Consider the following 13,356-nt stretch of genomic DNA (forward strand, 5'->3'; position numbering starts at 1 on the left):
CTGTGAATTCAATCTTTGTATAATATGTGTCGGTAATCTGTAGACTGGCTGACTGGGGATTAATCAGTTCTCACATGGCTTTGCCTATTTATTGTGAGCTAAGGATGGCCGTCCGATCCTCACTGCTCCACCAGGGCCGCGTGATCTGAACGGTGGTGATGCTGTCTGCTCCAGTTGAAGGCTCGCTGCGAGCCATTCAAAAGCAATTTTTTCTTTCAACCCCATCCACCTCCGGACTCCGGTTGCGTTGCGCCATGGCGCTGCAGCTTCAGGCCGCCACTCCGCATCCCCCTCTTCCTCTCCGCTCCTCACGCCGCCGCTTCGCTGCTCCGCCGTCGCCTCTCGTTCTCCGCGCCGTAGCTTCCTCCCGCGATGGCCCCTCCACGCGCCTCTCCTCTCCTGCGCCCGCGCCGCCTCGCCGCCGGCGGCGTGCGAGCGTGAGGGCCCGCGCCGGCGCGGGCAGAGGCGGCCGGGGGGAGTCCCCGTACGACGTGCTCGGCGTGCCTCCGTCGGCGCCGCCCGAAGAGATCAAGCGCGCGTACCGGCGGCTTGCTCTCAAGTTCCACCCGGACGTCAACAAGGAGGTGCGTGCCACAGCCGCCCCCAAACCTTGTCACCTCCTTGCGTTTCACTGATTATTTGTGTTTGATGTTGTGTCAACGTAGCCCAACGCGCAAGAGAAATTTCTGCGGATCAAGCATGCGTACAACACGCTCATGAATTCAGAGAGCCGGTCCAAGTACGCGAGCACTAGCAGCAACACATATTATTCGTCCAGGACATACGGGAAGAGCAGCACTACTTCAGCTGATGAAGAAGAGCCATTCTATGGCTTTGGTACTGGAATACCTTCTCTTCTGCATTAGTGAGCTATATTATGGTTTCTGTGGTTAGGAATTTCGTGCTAGTGATGAGTAAAATGAAGTTTCAAGAGAGATCCTTTCTGCTAAGAAACAACTGGTAGATTAGATCACATCATAATCCTTGTATTTTGAAACTTCAGTAGATAAATGGAACTCTAGGGTGTGTAGTTACTAGATAGTTGAACTAAAAATGTTCCATTATTTGACATTATACTGTGGTCATGGATCTGCAGGGGATTTCCTTAGAGATCTTCAAGCAGAATTTCAGAACTGGGAAGCCGGTCTGAATTCAGAACAGAAACCTAAAAGCTTGTGGGAAGAGTTGGCAGTAAGTTCTTTACCTGTCTTTTCCACTGTATTATTGTAAACATCTACTGTTGGGAGTGAACACTAATCAATAGTACATAAATACTGCAACTTCTAATCATGCCTATGGTCATTGGTGGTAATCTCCCATTAATTCTATTACATTCTGGTCAATCAGGCCATTGGTGAAGAATTTGTTGAGTTTCTGGAGAACGAACTCAAGATCGATGACTCAAGTGATGCGGAAGACAATGCAAATGATCCGTACACACAGTCTGGAGGCAAAAACAAGCAAGATGTTAATACATCGACAAGTAGCTTTGATGATAGCGTATCTGAGATAGAGGCTGCTTTGGAGAAGCTGAAGAAGGAACTTGGGCTCAGCTGAGCCATTTGATACCGATAGCATAGCATATCATACTGCTGCAACTATAGGTCTATAGCCATCTGCAACTGACTTGGTGTTCTTACGAAGTTATTTCTTATACTCAAATGTTCTTGGATGCATGATACCTATAGCCATCGCAACCTGCTTGGTTGTCTGTGTGCAGGTATTTGATGTACCCATTCTTGTCTTCAGAAGGTGATGGTAGCTCAGATATTGTTAGTTTAGGTGATACAGCTCACAAGTTCAGGGCATCCAGCCTCTTTATAAGATGTTTGTGGTGTCTTGGGTGTGTTCTGCACTTGTGAAATTTTTGGGAGTAAAAGATGATATCCTGTTACACAGTGTATGTTGTCATTTCGTGCGGCCAAAATGGGTTTAATTTTGACATTTCGATGATGAATCTTACATGAATGAATTAATATGCAGTGCTTGTGTAATTATGCTGCTATATGGGCTGCACGTAAGTTGCATTCCCGTTCGGGCCCAGAAAGTGTTCACGGCCCACAACTCCCGATTCCAGTGTCTGAGCCCAGAGCCTCACCCTAACCCGGACCAAACCCGCGCCAAAACCGGCTGGGCCGGTTCCCCAACCCCCGGGATCCACGTATAACGGGCCACCGGACCGACCGGACCGGCTCCACTCCCACTCACAGGCTAACCACCACACACACTCTCTCTCTCTCCTCTGGTTTCTCTCGCGTCGCCTCCTGGTTTTTTCTCCTCCTCATCCGCTTCGCCTCCGGCTCCGTCTCCGGTCCCCTCCGATTTGGTGGCGGCCGCTTCGCCTTCACGAAAAAAAAGCCGGGTGAGTCTCGCCTCTCCCCAATCTCACTCTCTCTCCCCTTCATATCTGGTTCGCCCTGGTTTGCTTGGTTTTGGTCGGTTTATTTTCTGCGATGGCGTCGTCGGCTAATCGGGGATTACTAGGGATTTGATTTGACGCGAGAGGGTGTCGTGTCCCCATCTTCCTTTGGGTTTGTGGGTTTTGGGGGGTATTGCTCGAGAGGAAAATCACCTTCTGATACGAGATTATGTGGCTCTGTCTCTGGAAATGGTTTGAGGTTTTGATTCGGAGTGGGCTGTGCCGTTTCAATGGAAGTTTGTTGGTGTAAAATCCGTGTGAATTCGCAGTTGGTTGGGCTCATATGGTAGGAATTTTTGCGGCAATGGCGGGGAAATGGTAGTAACAGTGTGGGTGTGGTGATGGGTATTGCGATGCAGGAGAGGGTGGTTGCTCGCGGCGGAGATGGCGTCGGAGGCGGAGGCGGAGGTGGCGGCGGGGCCGGAGGTGGTGCTGCCGATCGGCGCGCAGAAGCACGACCCGGCGTGGAAGCACTGCCAGATGGTGAGGTCGGCGGGGCGCGTGAGGCTCAAGTGCGTCTACTGCCACAAGCACTTCCTCGGCGGCGGCATCCACCGCTTCAAGGAGCACCTCGCGAACCGCCCCGGCAACGCGTGCTGCTGCCCCAAGGTGCCCCGCGAGGTGCAGGAGACGATGCTCCACAGCCTCGACGCCGTCGCGGCGAAGAAGAAACGGAAGCAATCGCTGGCCGAGGGCATCAGGCGAATCACCCACTCGGCTCCCGCCGCCGCCGCCTCCGCCTCTCCGCCGGCTCCGGCCGATGCCGCCGAGATGGAGAGCCCCATCCACATGATCCCGCTCAACGAGGTGCTCGACTTGGGCTCCGTTCCACTCGAGGAGACACCACCGGAGACCAGGGAGATGAAGGGGAGTATTAGCAAGAAGAGAAAGAAATTGGCTGCGAGGCAAGCCTCCACGGCGCCCCTTGCTCATCAGAATCAGCAGCCTCTTCAGTCTACTCCTGCTGGTCTGACCCAGCCTTTTCATCAGATGGTCGTGGCGTTTGATTCGGCTGCATCGCAACTGATGCATTTTGACCAGCCCGGCTCGAACAAGGAGCAGGTTTATATGGCAATTGGGAGGTTCTTGTATGACGCTGGTGTGTCACTGGAGGCAGTAAATTCCGTTTACTTTCAGCCTATGCTTGAAGCTGTTGCCTCAGCAGGAGGGAAGCCTGAGGCGTTCTCGTATCACGACTTCCGTGGTTCCATATTGAAGAAGTCGCTGGATGAAGTGACTGCTCAGTTGGAGTTCTACAAGGGATCATGGACCCGGACAGGGTGCACATTGTTGGCCGATGAGTGGACTACTGACAGAGGCAGAACATTAATAAACTTCTCTGTGTATTGCCCGGAAGGTACTATGTTTCTGAAGTCAGTCGATGCAACTGACATTGTCGTGTCGTCAGATCCGCTGTATGAGTTGCTGAAGAATGTGGTTGAGGAAGTTGGTGAGAAAAATGTTGTCCAAGTAATCACAAACAATTCTGAGATTCATGCGGTGGCAGGAAAGAGGCTATGCGAAACTTTTCCTACATTGTTCTGGTCTCAATGCTCTTTCCAGTGCATCGATGGGATGCTTGAAGATTTCAGTAAGGTGGGGGCAATCAATGAGATCATATGTAATGCAAAGGTCATTACGGGATTTATCTATAACAGCGCATTTGCATTTAACTTGATGAAAAGGCATCTTCATGGGAAAGATCTGCTAGTTCCTGCAGAAACTCGTGCTGCTATGAACTTTGTCACACTGAAGAACATGTACAATCTAAAGGATTCTTTGGAAGCCATGATTAGCTCAGATGAATGGATTCACTACTTGCTGCCAAAGAAACCTGGTGGGGTTGAAGTGACCAATCTTATTGGCAATTTGCAGTTTTGGTCTTCGTGTGCTGCAGTGGTTCGCATCACCGAACCACTTGTGCATCTTCTTAAGTTAGTCGGTAGCAATAAGAGGCCATCTATGGGGTATGTTTACGCTGGATTGTATCAGGCCAAAGCAGCAATCAAGAAAGAGCTGGTGAGGAAGAACGACTACATGGCTTACTGGGATATTATTGACTGGAGATGGAACAAGGATGCACCACGACCACTTCATTTAGCTGGTTTTTTCCTGAACCCATTATTTTTCGATGGTGTTCGAGGTGGAACATCAAGTGAGATATTCTCAGGTATGCTAGACTGCGTAGAAAGGTTGGTTTCTGATGTGAAAATCCAAGATAAAATCCAAAAGGAGCTCAATGTATACCGGAGTGAGGCAGCTGGGGATTTTCGTAGGCAAATGGCTATCCGAGCCAGGCACACTTTACCTCCTGGTTAGTACTATACAATTTCCGTTGTGAACTAGCTTACTCAATTGACAAATTATGTTGTCCTAAAAACATGAAATGCATTTTCAGCACCGACCTTTCACAAAACTAGAGCTGTGTTACTATTTCGTTTGATAGACATAATTAATTTCCCCCAGATATAGGTTATTGTTAGACACTTAGATATGATTACGGAAATTGTTTGGTGAGCCTTATAGATTCTATTTTGCAGCTGAATGGTGGTATACGTATGGAGGAGCTTGCCCAAATTTGACGCGTTTAGCAGTTCGCATTCTCAGTCAAACCTGCAGTGCTAAAGGATGTGACCGGAGACACATTTCTTTCGAACAAATTCATGACCAAAGAATGAATCTTTTTGAACGCCAGCGAATGCATCATCTCACATTTGTTCAGTACAATCTAAGGCTACAACACAGGTAATCAAATCCTTATGTTAAATATACCGAGTTTCATTAGCTAGTAAATGATTGATGATGGTGAGCGATCTGATTAATAACTGTCATAGGCAACAACACAAGACCAAAGCATTTGATCCTGTCTCAGTCGACAACATTGACATAGTCGACGATTGGGTTGTGGATAGATCTGCACTTATATCTGGCCAGGCAGAGCAGTCAAACTGGACGGAGATTAACCAACCAGTCAACAATATCACATCAATGGGTCCAAGTGATGATGATGAATTCGAGTCCTTCATTGAAGGTAAATCCTTATACATTACCTTGCTTCCAGTTTATCTTATGTTAATGTTGAAATTTGATATTAAAAGCTCTGAACTTAATCGCAGGAGTTGATGACAAAATGATCCAAGGTGCTTCTCGGGGAACTCAGGAGGATGATGAATAACTCTGAGGAAGAGAGCCGTCACCTGTGCTTATAGGTGGAGTCATTACGATTGGGTAGTAGGGATGCTAGTTTTAGCTTGGATAGGATGTAAACTAATGTTGCATGGAGCCATGGACACAATCTGGCATTGCTTGTCAGTTGTCAACATTTTGCAAGTAGTTCTTTTTTCCTCGGCAACCAATCTAATGTCCTCTGTTTGGAACACAAGAAAGCCCGTTCAGTTCTCGTATGAATCAGAAGAATCCCTAGAACCATGGCCTGAACTGTCTCCATTTGTTGTCATCTTTTTGTTTGATACCTTGCTAATATTTGTCATGTTCATCTTTTGTTGTAAAAGCAGAACATTAGGACAGCATTTTTTTAGGTTTTCATTGTCTTTTTCCCATGATGAGAAGCAGGCTGCAATATCTTTGGTTCCTTTTGAGCAAGGTGCCAATATGTCATATTATATATCGCATGTTTTCTGCATGACAGAATCGACATCAGTGATCAGTCTATTGGCTAATATTCTGATCTGGCTCAACAGCAAACTGCCCCAAGAAAGATGCAGCTACAAAAAAAAAAAGGGGATCCATATTTTTTTTTCTTCCCTTGCAAAATTTCTTACACGGTTCTTGCCTTCTTGCAGGTGTACATTCTTCTGAAACTGCAACAAGGTAACTTCTAAGCTGAATGCTGTACTAATCTTTGATCAAAACCTCTATATGATCATATCTGAAAATGATTGACAGTATCCCTATGTTACTAACTCCAGAAGATCCAAAGCCCAAACAATCACCTAATGCTGCAAGTATTTGCTCACTGACATTTTTACATTTTAAGTTGTCTTCAGAAAATCGGCAGTGCTCAACTGAACACAGCCAACCAGCCGCTGCTGCTCGTCGGTGGACTGCGTCGTCGACGTGGTGATCTCCGACGTGGACGGGAAGCCGGTGACGAACTCGTCGAATGACTCGTCGTAGAACTGCCCCACGCCGCATTCTAGGTCCTCCGGCAACGTCTCCGGCGCCGGCGCGGCGCCTTCCAAGATCTGCACCACCTGCCTCATGCTCGGCCGGCGGCGCGGGTCAGGGTGCGAGCAGAGAAGCCCGAGCTTGAGGACGACCTCGAGATCGTCCTCGTCACAGTCGCCGATCCTGGGGTCCCTCGCCGCCGTGATCTCGCCGGCCTTCCAGTGCTCGAGGACGAGCTCGACGAGCCCCGGCGAGTCGTCGTCGACGGTGAACTCCATGGGCCTCCGGCCGCACGCCACCTCGAGCAAGAAGGCGCCGAAGGCGAAGACGTCGGTGCTCGTGGTGGCCTTGCCGGTCTTGCTCAGCTCCGGCGCGAGGTAGCCGAGCGTGCCGACGATGCGCGTCGTCTGCGGGTTAGCGCCGTGGTCGTAGAGCCGGGCGAGGCCGAAGTCGCTGAGCTTGCCGTTCATGTCGGCGTCGAGGAGCACGTTGCTGGCCTTGATGTCACGGTGCACCACCACCTGCTCCCACCCCTCGTGCAGGTACAGCAGCCCGGCGGCGACGTCCCGGACGATCTTGCCGCGCTTCTCCCAGCTCAGCGCCGGCCGCTCGCCGCCGGCGAACAGGTGCTTGTCGAGGCTGCCGTTCGCCATGTAGTCGTAGACGAGCACCAGCTCGCCGCGGCGCCGGCAGTAGCCGAGCAGCTGCACCAGGTTGCGGTGGCGCAGCCGGCTCATGCTGGCGATCTCCGACACGAACTCCCGCAGCCCCTGCCGCGAGTCGTGCGACACCTTCTTCACGGCGACCTCCACGCCGGACCTCGGCAGCACGCCGTGGTACACGCTGCCGAAGCCGCCGGCGCCGATGACGTCGCGGAACCCCTTGGTCGCGCCGTGGAGGTCCTTGTAGCTGATCCTGTGTGGCCCGTACTCGATCTCCCATTCCTCCTCTTCCTCGGCGTACCGCCGGCTTCGCACCACGAGCGCCGCCACGGCCGCCGCCGCCAGGAGCAGGATCACGACGGAGAGGAGGAGAATTGTCAAGATGATCAGCGGCGGCAACGTCTTCTTGGGTTTGCTCGGCGACGGGAGCCGCGGGAGCTTGGCGAGGTCGAGGTCCTGCGCGCGGCCGCCGCCGCCGAGGCGGAAGCTCCAGCCGAGGACGTAGTGCGAGCTCGCGGCGGCGCCGTTCGCCGCCGAGAACCCGACGTACGTGTCGCCGGCCACGGCGGACGACAGGTTGACGGTGCAAGACACCAGCGGGGCGGCCGGCCTGAGCATGCCGGCCGGCGACACCGTCACCTCGAGCCACGCGCTGTCGCCGTCGTACTCGATCCACACCTGCAGGGGCTCGCCGCCGATCAGGTTGACGCTGGCGAGCTTGCCGCCGGTGGCGGCGTCGTGGTACCCCGCCGGGCTGGAGTTCACGGATTTCAGGCTGTTGTCGTCGATGCCGACGTGGTTGTCGTCGATGTCGGCGAACTCGTCGTCCCGCGCCGTGTCGAGCTCGACGGCGACGATCTTGTTCTTGATCTGGCCCGTGCTGTCGGACGTGTTGAAGAGCCCCAGGTACTTGCCGGCGACGGCGCCGGGGACGGCCACCGACGGCGCCAGCGCGAAGGCGAGGCCGTGGCCATGCGCGTCGGGATACTTGGGCACGATGGCGAACACGAAGGTGGTGGAGAAGGAGGCCGCCGCGCCGGTGGAGGCGTTTCTCAAGCTGACCGGCTTGGGGTAGAAGCCATGGCCGAACACCTCCTTCGTCTCGTTGGTGAGCTGCAGTAGACCGGTGGAGGTGACGGCGGCCGCGCCGCTGGTGGCCACGCCGTCGCCGGAGAAGCCGGGAAACAAGAATTGGTCAACCGCGGCAGCGCCACCTCGAGCAAGAAGAAGCAGGAGAGCGACCAGCTCAACCAGCCACCGCCGCTGCCGCCACCGGAGCACGGCAAGAACGGCTGCCGGCGCCGCCATGGCAGAGAGCAATGTACAAATTAACCCAAGTGAAGTAGTAGCTGAAGGAGTTGAACAGTTTAGTTGTTGGAGTTGGGCAGCAGCCGCCGTCGCTGGCACTGTTGCTGGTCTGGTCGTCGGCGACGGTGACGGCGACGATGCGAGGTGCACGGCGACGTCGGCGAGAGGGACATGGAGATGGACGGCATTGGAGGGTAGGAGCTCAGCACATATAAGCTTCAACTGCCTACAAAGATTTCACGTTGCTAGCTAAGCTTGTGCTAGAGCCTGCAGGGAGTGCGTGCACACTCTGGGCCCCTTTTCCACTTGTTTTTTCTTTTCCTTCCCTTCAGAAATGAGAAGCAGACAGAACAAGGACAGCCAATTGAGATCGATCGGGGCTTCGCATACTATTCGTGATCTTTTTTGTTTTCAAATAGACAAATCTAATATAAGATACTCCCTTATTTTAATTGCAGCCATGATTTTTCGTGTACAATTTTGACCGTCAGTTTTATTTGAAATTTTTTTGAAAAATTTAAAAGACATAAGTCACATATAAAGTAGTAAAGTACTGTCCATATTTTATCATCTCACAACAATAAAAATACTAATTATAGAAAATTTTTAAATAAGATAGTTGATTAAAGTTGGGCACAAAAACTTATAGTTGCACTTAAAATGGGACGAAGAGAATATTTCCTCCATCCAAAATATAAATAATTTTAAGGTTGGCACGGGTATTAAGGAAGTAAGTAAGAATGATTGAAGAAATTGTGTGATTGATTGAAAAGATAAATTAGGTGAAAGAGAATGGTTGTGATTGGTTGAGAGGAGGTAGATGAAGAAATAGTTTCATTTTGGGATAAGATGTTGTGCTAGAAATAGCTACTCTCTTCGTTTCAGGTTATAAGTCGTTTTGACTTTGGTCAAAGTCAAACTGCTTCAGTTTGACCAAATTTATAGAAAAAATAGTAATATTTTCGACCCAAGATAATTTTATTATAAAAATATATTTAATTATCAATTTAATAAAACTAATTTAGTAATGTAAATATTACTATATTTGTGTATAAATTTGGTCGAACTTAAAATAGTTCAACTTTAACCAAAGTCAAACGACTTATAACCTGAAACGGAGGGAGTATATTTTGGGATAGAGGTAGTACTTCCTCTATCTCTAAATATAATGATTTTGGATTGAATGTGACACATTCTAGTACAATGAATCTGAATAGATAATACAATGAATCTAGACAGTTGGACAGAAAAACCGTCCAGATTCATTGTTCACATCCAGGCAAAAGCCCTTATGAGATAGAGCGAGTATAATACATCTTAATAGGAGTACTATAAATTTCAATATCGTATTAGATATATTTTTTAGAATGTGAAGTGTATGTGCTGGAGTACTTGGGTGTGTTTTTTTAAAAGGGGTTGACTGTTGAGAACCTTCTTCCTACCATGTGAAACAAAGCAACAGATTAGTGTATGATTAATTAAATATTAGCTTAAAAAACTAAATAAATATATTAATATGATTTTATAAAGTAATTATCTTATCTTTAGAAGAGAACATCATTTATCAATTTAAAAATGTGCTTGCAAAAAATGAGAGAGCATAAGGGTCTTTCACAAAAAGAAATTTTTTGGGTGTCACATCGGATATTTGACCGGATATCGGAAAGGGTTTTCGGACTCGAATGAAAAAATTAATTTCATAACTCGCTTGAAAATCGCGAGACGAATCTTTTGTGTCTAATTAAGCCGCCATTAGCACATGTGAGTTCCTGTAGCATTTTATGGCTAATCATGGACTAATTATGCTCAAAAGATTCGTCTCGCGATTTTCATGCAAATTGTGCAATTAGTTTTTATTTTTATCTATATTTAATACGCCATGCATGTGTCAAAGATTTTACATGTGACATTTTTGGAAAAAAAAATTAGAAACTAAAAAAATTCCAAAGATGCATTGTAAACGCCCTAAGAGCAGGTACAATAGCAGGCTATAAGCCAGCTACAAACATATTTTAAGGAGATAAATAATGAGAGAGAAGAGCAGCGAGCTACAGATTTGTAGCCAGCTGTAGCACGGACTCCAAGACGCATTGTGTGTATGACAGGTGGGACCAGGTATTAATAGTGTAATATGTAACTATTGTATATATGAGCTATTAGATTGGCTATAGATGAATTAGAGCTAGTAGTTGGCTATACTATTAAATTTGCTCTAAGCCAGGCCTATCCTCAACCTATCCTAGCTAGTTGTCACCTACCCCCTCCATCGAAAAAAACAGATAATTTCTAGGGTTTGAATCTGGACGAATGAATGTCCAGGTTCATTTCAGGACGGATAGAGTACAGAGCTGCAAGCAAACAGTGGGCAATAAACTAGTACTAGTTATAAAAATTAAAAAGTAAAAAGAAGAGAAAAATTAACTCAGGTACGGAGGAAAGGAAAAAAAAACGTTTGCTGGGTTTCGTCTACGGCGAGGACCACTTGGGTGTCCTGTTTGCGTCGTTTCGTAGACGCCGACCACCGGCAGTCGAGTACGCTGGCACGTGCGCAGCGTGTGCAAACAGTGCCATGCCTCACTGTCCAAGTGATATATCGATCGTCCATGGCTAGTGGCTACACGTACCCAAACGTAGACACAGAGATGGAGCAAGAACGCTGTAATAAATAAGCCCGTGTCACCCGTCAATATCTACGGACTATTCTATTTCATGTCCTTTGCCCACATTAACTTATTACTAGTAAAAGAGTATAAAAATTAATTTATAGGTAAAACTTTTATATATATGTTCTTAGTGATTTAAAAATCAAGAGTGAAGTGCACGAGCGGTCTCTAAACTTGTGTGGGTGTGTCATCTAGGTCCCTAAACTCTCAAAATGCATTTTCGGATCCTTGAACTTGTTTTGGGGTGTCATACAAGTCCAAACGAGCTCCAACCCCTTCCATGCGCTGATGTGGCATGCCACGATAGTTCATACGTGTTAGTTGGACCCACGTATCAGTCACATAGAAAAAAAATATAATTAGAAAAATATATTTTCTCCTCTCTCTACCTTAAAATTTTTATCTTTTTTTCTGTCTACCTAATAGGAGAAAATATGGTTTTTAATTTTATTTTTTATATATGCTTGACATGTGGATTCCACTGACACGTAGGCGTCACCGTGGCATTGCCACGTCAGCACATCGAGTGGGTTAGAACCTGTTTGGACCTATATAACACACATAGCAAGTTCAGGGATCTAAAAATGCATTTTAGGAGTTCAGAGATCTAGATGACACACTGGCACAAGTTTAGGGACCGCCCATGTACTTCACTCAAAAATTAATATAGAAAACTACGTTGAACATATATTAAAATCAACATCAAAATTATTTTTTAAAATAAAAATTTTAGCTTTTACTTTGGTTTATTAGGGCAACCAATAGGGCTCCCACTTTTTTAATTCTATAACTATATATTCTTAGATAAAATTCTAAACTGTTTGACTTCAGTTAAGATTATTTTTTTATCTGACTTTTTTTAGAACTTTTTAATCTGACTTCTCTAAAGATTCTTACAGAAGCTATAACTGTCGGAACCTCGAGGCTGCAGTCTCCTGGAGTCCCGGTGATTTTCATGGCAATTCTTGCCGGTTAGTGGTAGATATCCAAATGAGCCAGGAGCTGATGGGGATATAATGCATTTCACGTTTCACCTCCTCTTGTTCTTGAATGCATCCATACACTAGTGGAGAAATGCTTTTTAGTCCCGGTTTTCCAACCGGGACTACGAATCCGGGACTATCTTTAGTCCCGGTTCAAATAACCGGGACTAAAAATCAATCTTTAGTCCCGGTTGATGTTACCAACCGGGACTAAAGATGGGAGAATCTTTAGTTCCGGTTGATAACACCAACCGGGACTAAAGATATTTTTTCTTTTTTTTTCTGCTTTTAATATTGAATATTGATTTCACACCATCCCCTCTCATATCCAAATCATCACATATTACAGAACATCTCCAAATCCTCAAACAAATCATCTCCAAATACATCACAAACTCTTAAAAAAATTACATCACAGGGTTCTAAAAATTCATCACAGATTCACATCTCACACAAAAATACATCACAGATTCACATCTCAAAAAAAAAAGAAAAAAAATCCGGCCGGCGGCCACTGCCGCCTCCCCTCCTCCCATCCGCGCCGGCCGGCCAGCGCCGCGTCGGTCGCCGCCGAGCGGCCGCCCACTGCAGCCGCCGCCTCCGCGCGGCCCCCGGCACCGCCGCGCGGCCTCCTGCGCCGCCGCGCCGGCCGCCCACCGCCGCCGCCGCGCGGCCCCCTGCGCTGCCGCACCGGCCGCCGCGCAGGCCGCCTCCGCGCCGTCCCCCGCGTCGCCGCCTCCGCGCCGACCGCCTGCACTGTGGTGAAGGAAAAAAGGAAGGAGAGGAGGGGAGTTAGAGATAAGGAAAGAGATAAGAAGTTAGAGAGGACAAAAAGAGATAGAGGGAGGAGTTTGTTGTGTGGACGGGAAAAGAGGATCGGTACTATGGATTATATAGTGTGTTTTGATTTTTATTCCCGGTTAGTAACACCAACCGGGACTAAAAATAGGTTTTTAGTCCCGGTTGGTGTTACTAACCGAGACTAAAGATCATAGGGCCCTGACACAGCCTGACATGGAATCAACCGGGACTAAAAATGAACTTTTGTCCCGGTTGGAGTTACCAACCGGGAGTAAAGATGATTTTTAGTCCCGGTTGGTAACAACAACCGGGACTAAAGATCTTCCTCTTATTAACCAGGACTAAAAATCATTTTTAGTCCCGGTTTTTAATGGAACCGGGACTATTGTGGA

The 13,356-nt window shown here is 47.9% G+C and overlaps 3 protein-coding genes across 4 annotated transcripts; 2 read left to right on the forward strand and 1 right to left on the reverse strand.

Annotated features, from left to right (window-relative positions):
• Nucleotides 1-227: 227 nt before the first annotated feature.
• On the forward strand, nt 228-1,894 carry LOC4334612 (uncharacterized). The gene is made up of 4 exons (XM_015775271.3): nt 228-584; nt 666-837; nt 1,097-1,191; nt 1,348-1,894. The coding sequence occupies exons 1-4, from the start codon at nt 255-257 to the stop codon at nt 1,555-1,557; spliced, it is 807 nt and encodes a 268-aa protein (XP_015630757.1). The 5' UTR covers nt 228-254; the 3' UTR covers nt 1,558-1,894.
• Nucleotides 1,895-2,244: 350 nt separating this feature from the next.
• LOC4334613 (uncharacterized) lies at nt 2,245-5,965 on the forward strand. 2 transcript variants are annotated; one of them, XM_015775267.3, is made up of 5 exons: nt 2,245-2,362; nt 2,779-4,733; nt 4,960-5,164; nt 5,254-5,450; nt 5,536-5,965. In XM_015775267.3, exons 2-5 carry the CDS (start codon nt 2,804-2,806, stop codon nt 5,592-5,594), a joined length of 2,391 nt encoding a protein of 796 aa, XP_015630753.1. In that variant the 5' UTR covers nt 2,245-2,362; nt 2,779-2,803; the 3' UTR covers nt 5,595-5,965. The 2 variants fall into 2 exon arrangements, with proteins under 2 accessions (XP_015630753.1, XP_066164734.1); XM_066308637.1 differs by lacking the exon at nt 2,245-2,362 and having other exon boundaries at nt 2,435-4,733.
• A 190-nt stretch (nt 5,966-6,155) lies between these two features.
• LOC4334614 (L-type lectin-domain containing receptor kinase SIT2-like) lies at nt 6,156-8,968 on the reverse strand. Its single transcript, XM_015775268.3, has one exon. It carries the CDS (start codon nt 8,515-8,517, stop codon nt 6,412-6,414), a length of 2,106 nt encoding a protein of 701 aa, XP_015630754.1. The 5' UTR covers nt 8,518-8,968; the 3' UTR covers nt 6,156-6,411.
• Nucleotides 8,969-13,356: the final 4,388 nt, after the last annotated feature.

The sequence above is a fragment of the Oryza sativa genome, chromosome 3 (assembly GCF_034140825.1).
Source record: "Oryza sativa Japonica Group chromosome 3, ASM3414082v1".
NCBI lineage: Eukaryota > Viridiplantae > Streptophyta > Magnoliopsida > Poales > Poaceae > Oryza > Oryza sativa.

Bases quoted from the DNA above. Each gene is read 5' to 3' on its own strand.
- LOC4334612 (XM_015775271.3), top strand. From the start codon at position 255: ATGGCGCTGCAGCTTCAGGCCGCCACTCCGCATCCCCCTCTTCCTCTC. The intron at 585-665 runs GTGCGTGCCACA...GTGTCAACGTAG, and splicing joins ACCCGGACGTCAACAAGGAG to CCCAACGCGCAAGAGAAATT. The intron at 1,192-1,347 runs GTAAGTTCTTTA...CTGGTCAATCAG, and splicing joins GCTTGTGGGAAGAGTTGGCA to GCCATTGGTGAAGAATTTGT.
- LOC4334613 (XM_015775267.3), top strand. From the start codon at position 2,804: ATGGCGTCGGAGGCGGAGGCGGAGGTGGCGGCGGGGCCGGAGGTGGTG. The intron at 4,734-4,959 runs GTTAGTACTATA...TCTATTTTGCAG, and splicing joins CAGGCACACTTTACCTCCTG to CTGAATGGTGGTATACGTAT. The intron at 5,451-5,535 runs GTAAATCCTTAT...ACTTAATCGCAG, and splicing joins ATTCGAGTCCTTCATTGAAG to GAGTTGATGACAAAATGATC.
- LOC4334614 (XM_015775268.3), bottom strand. From the start codon at position 8,517: ATGGCGGCGCCGGCAGCCGTTCTTGCCGTGCTCCGGTGGCGGCAGCGG.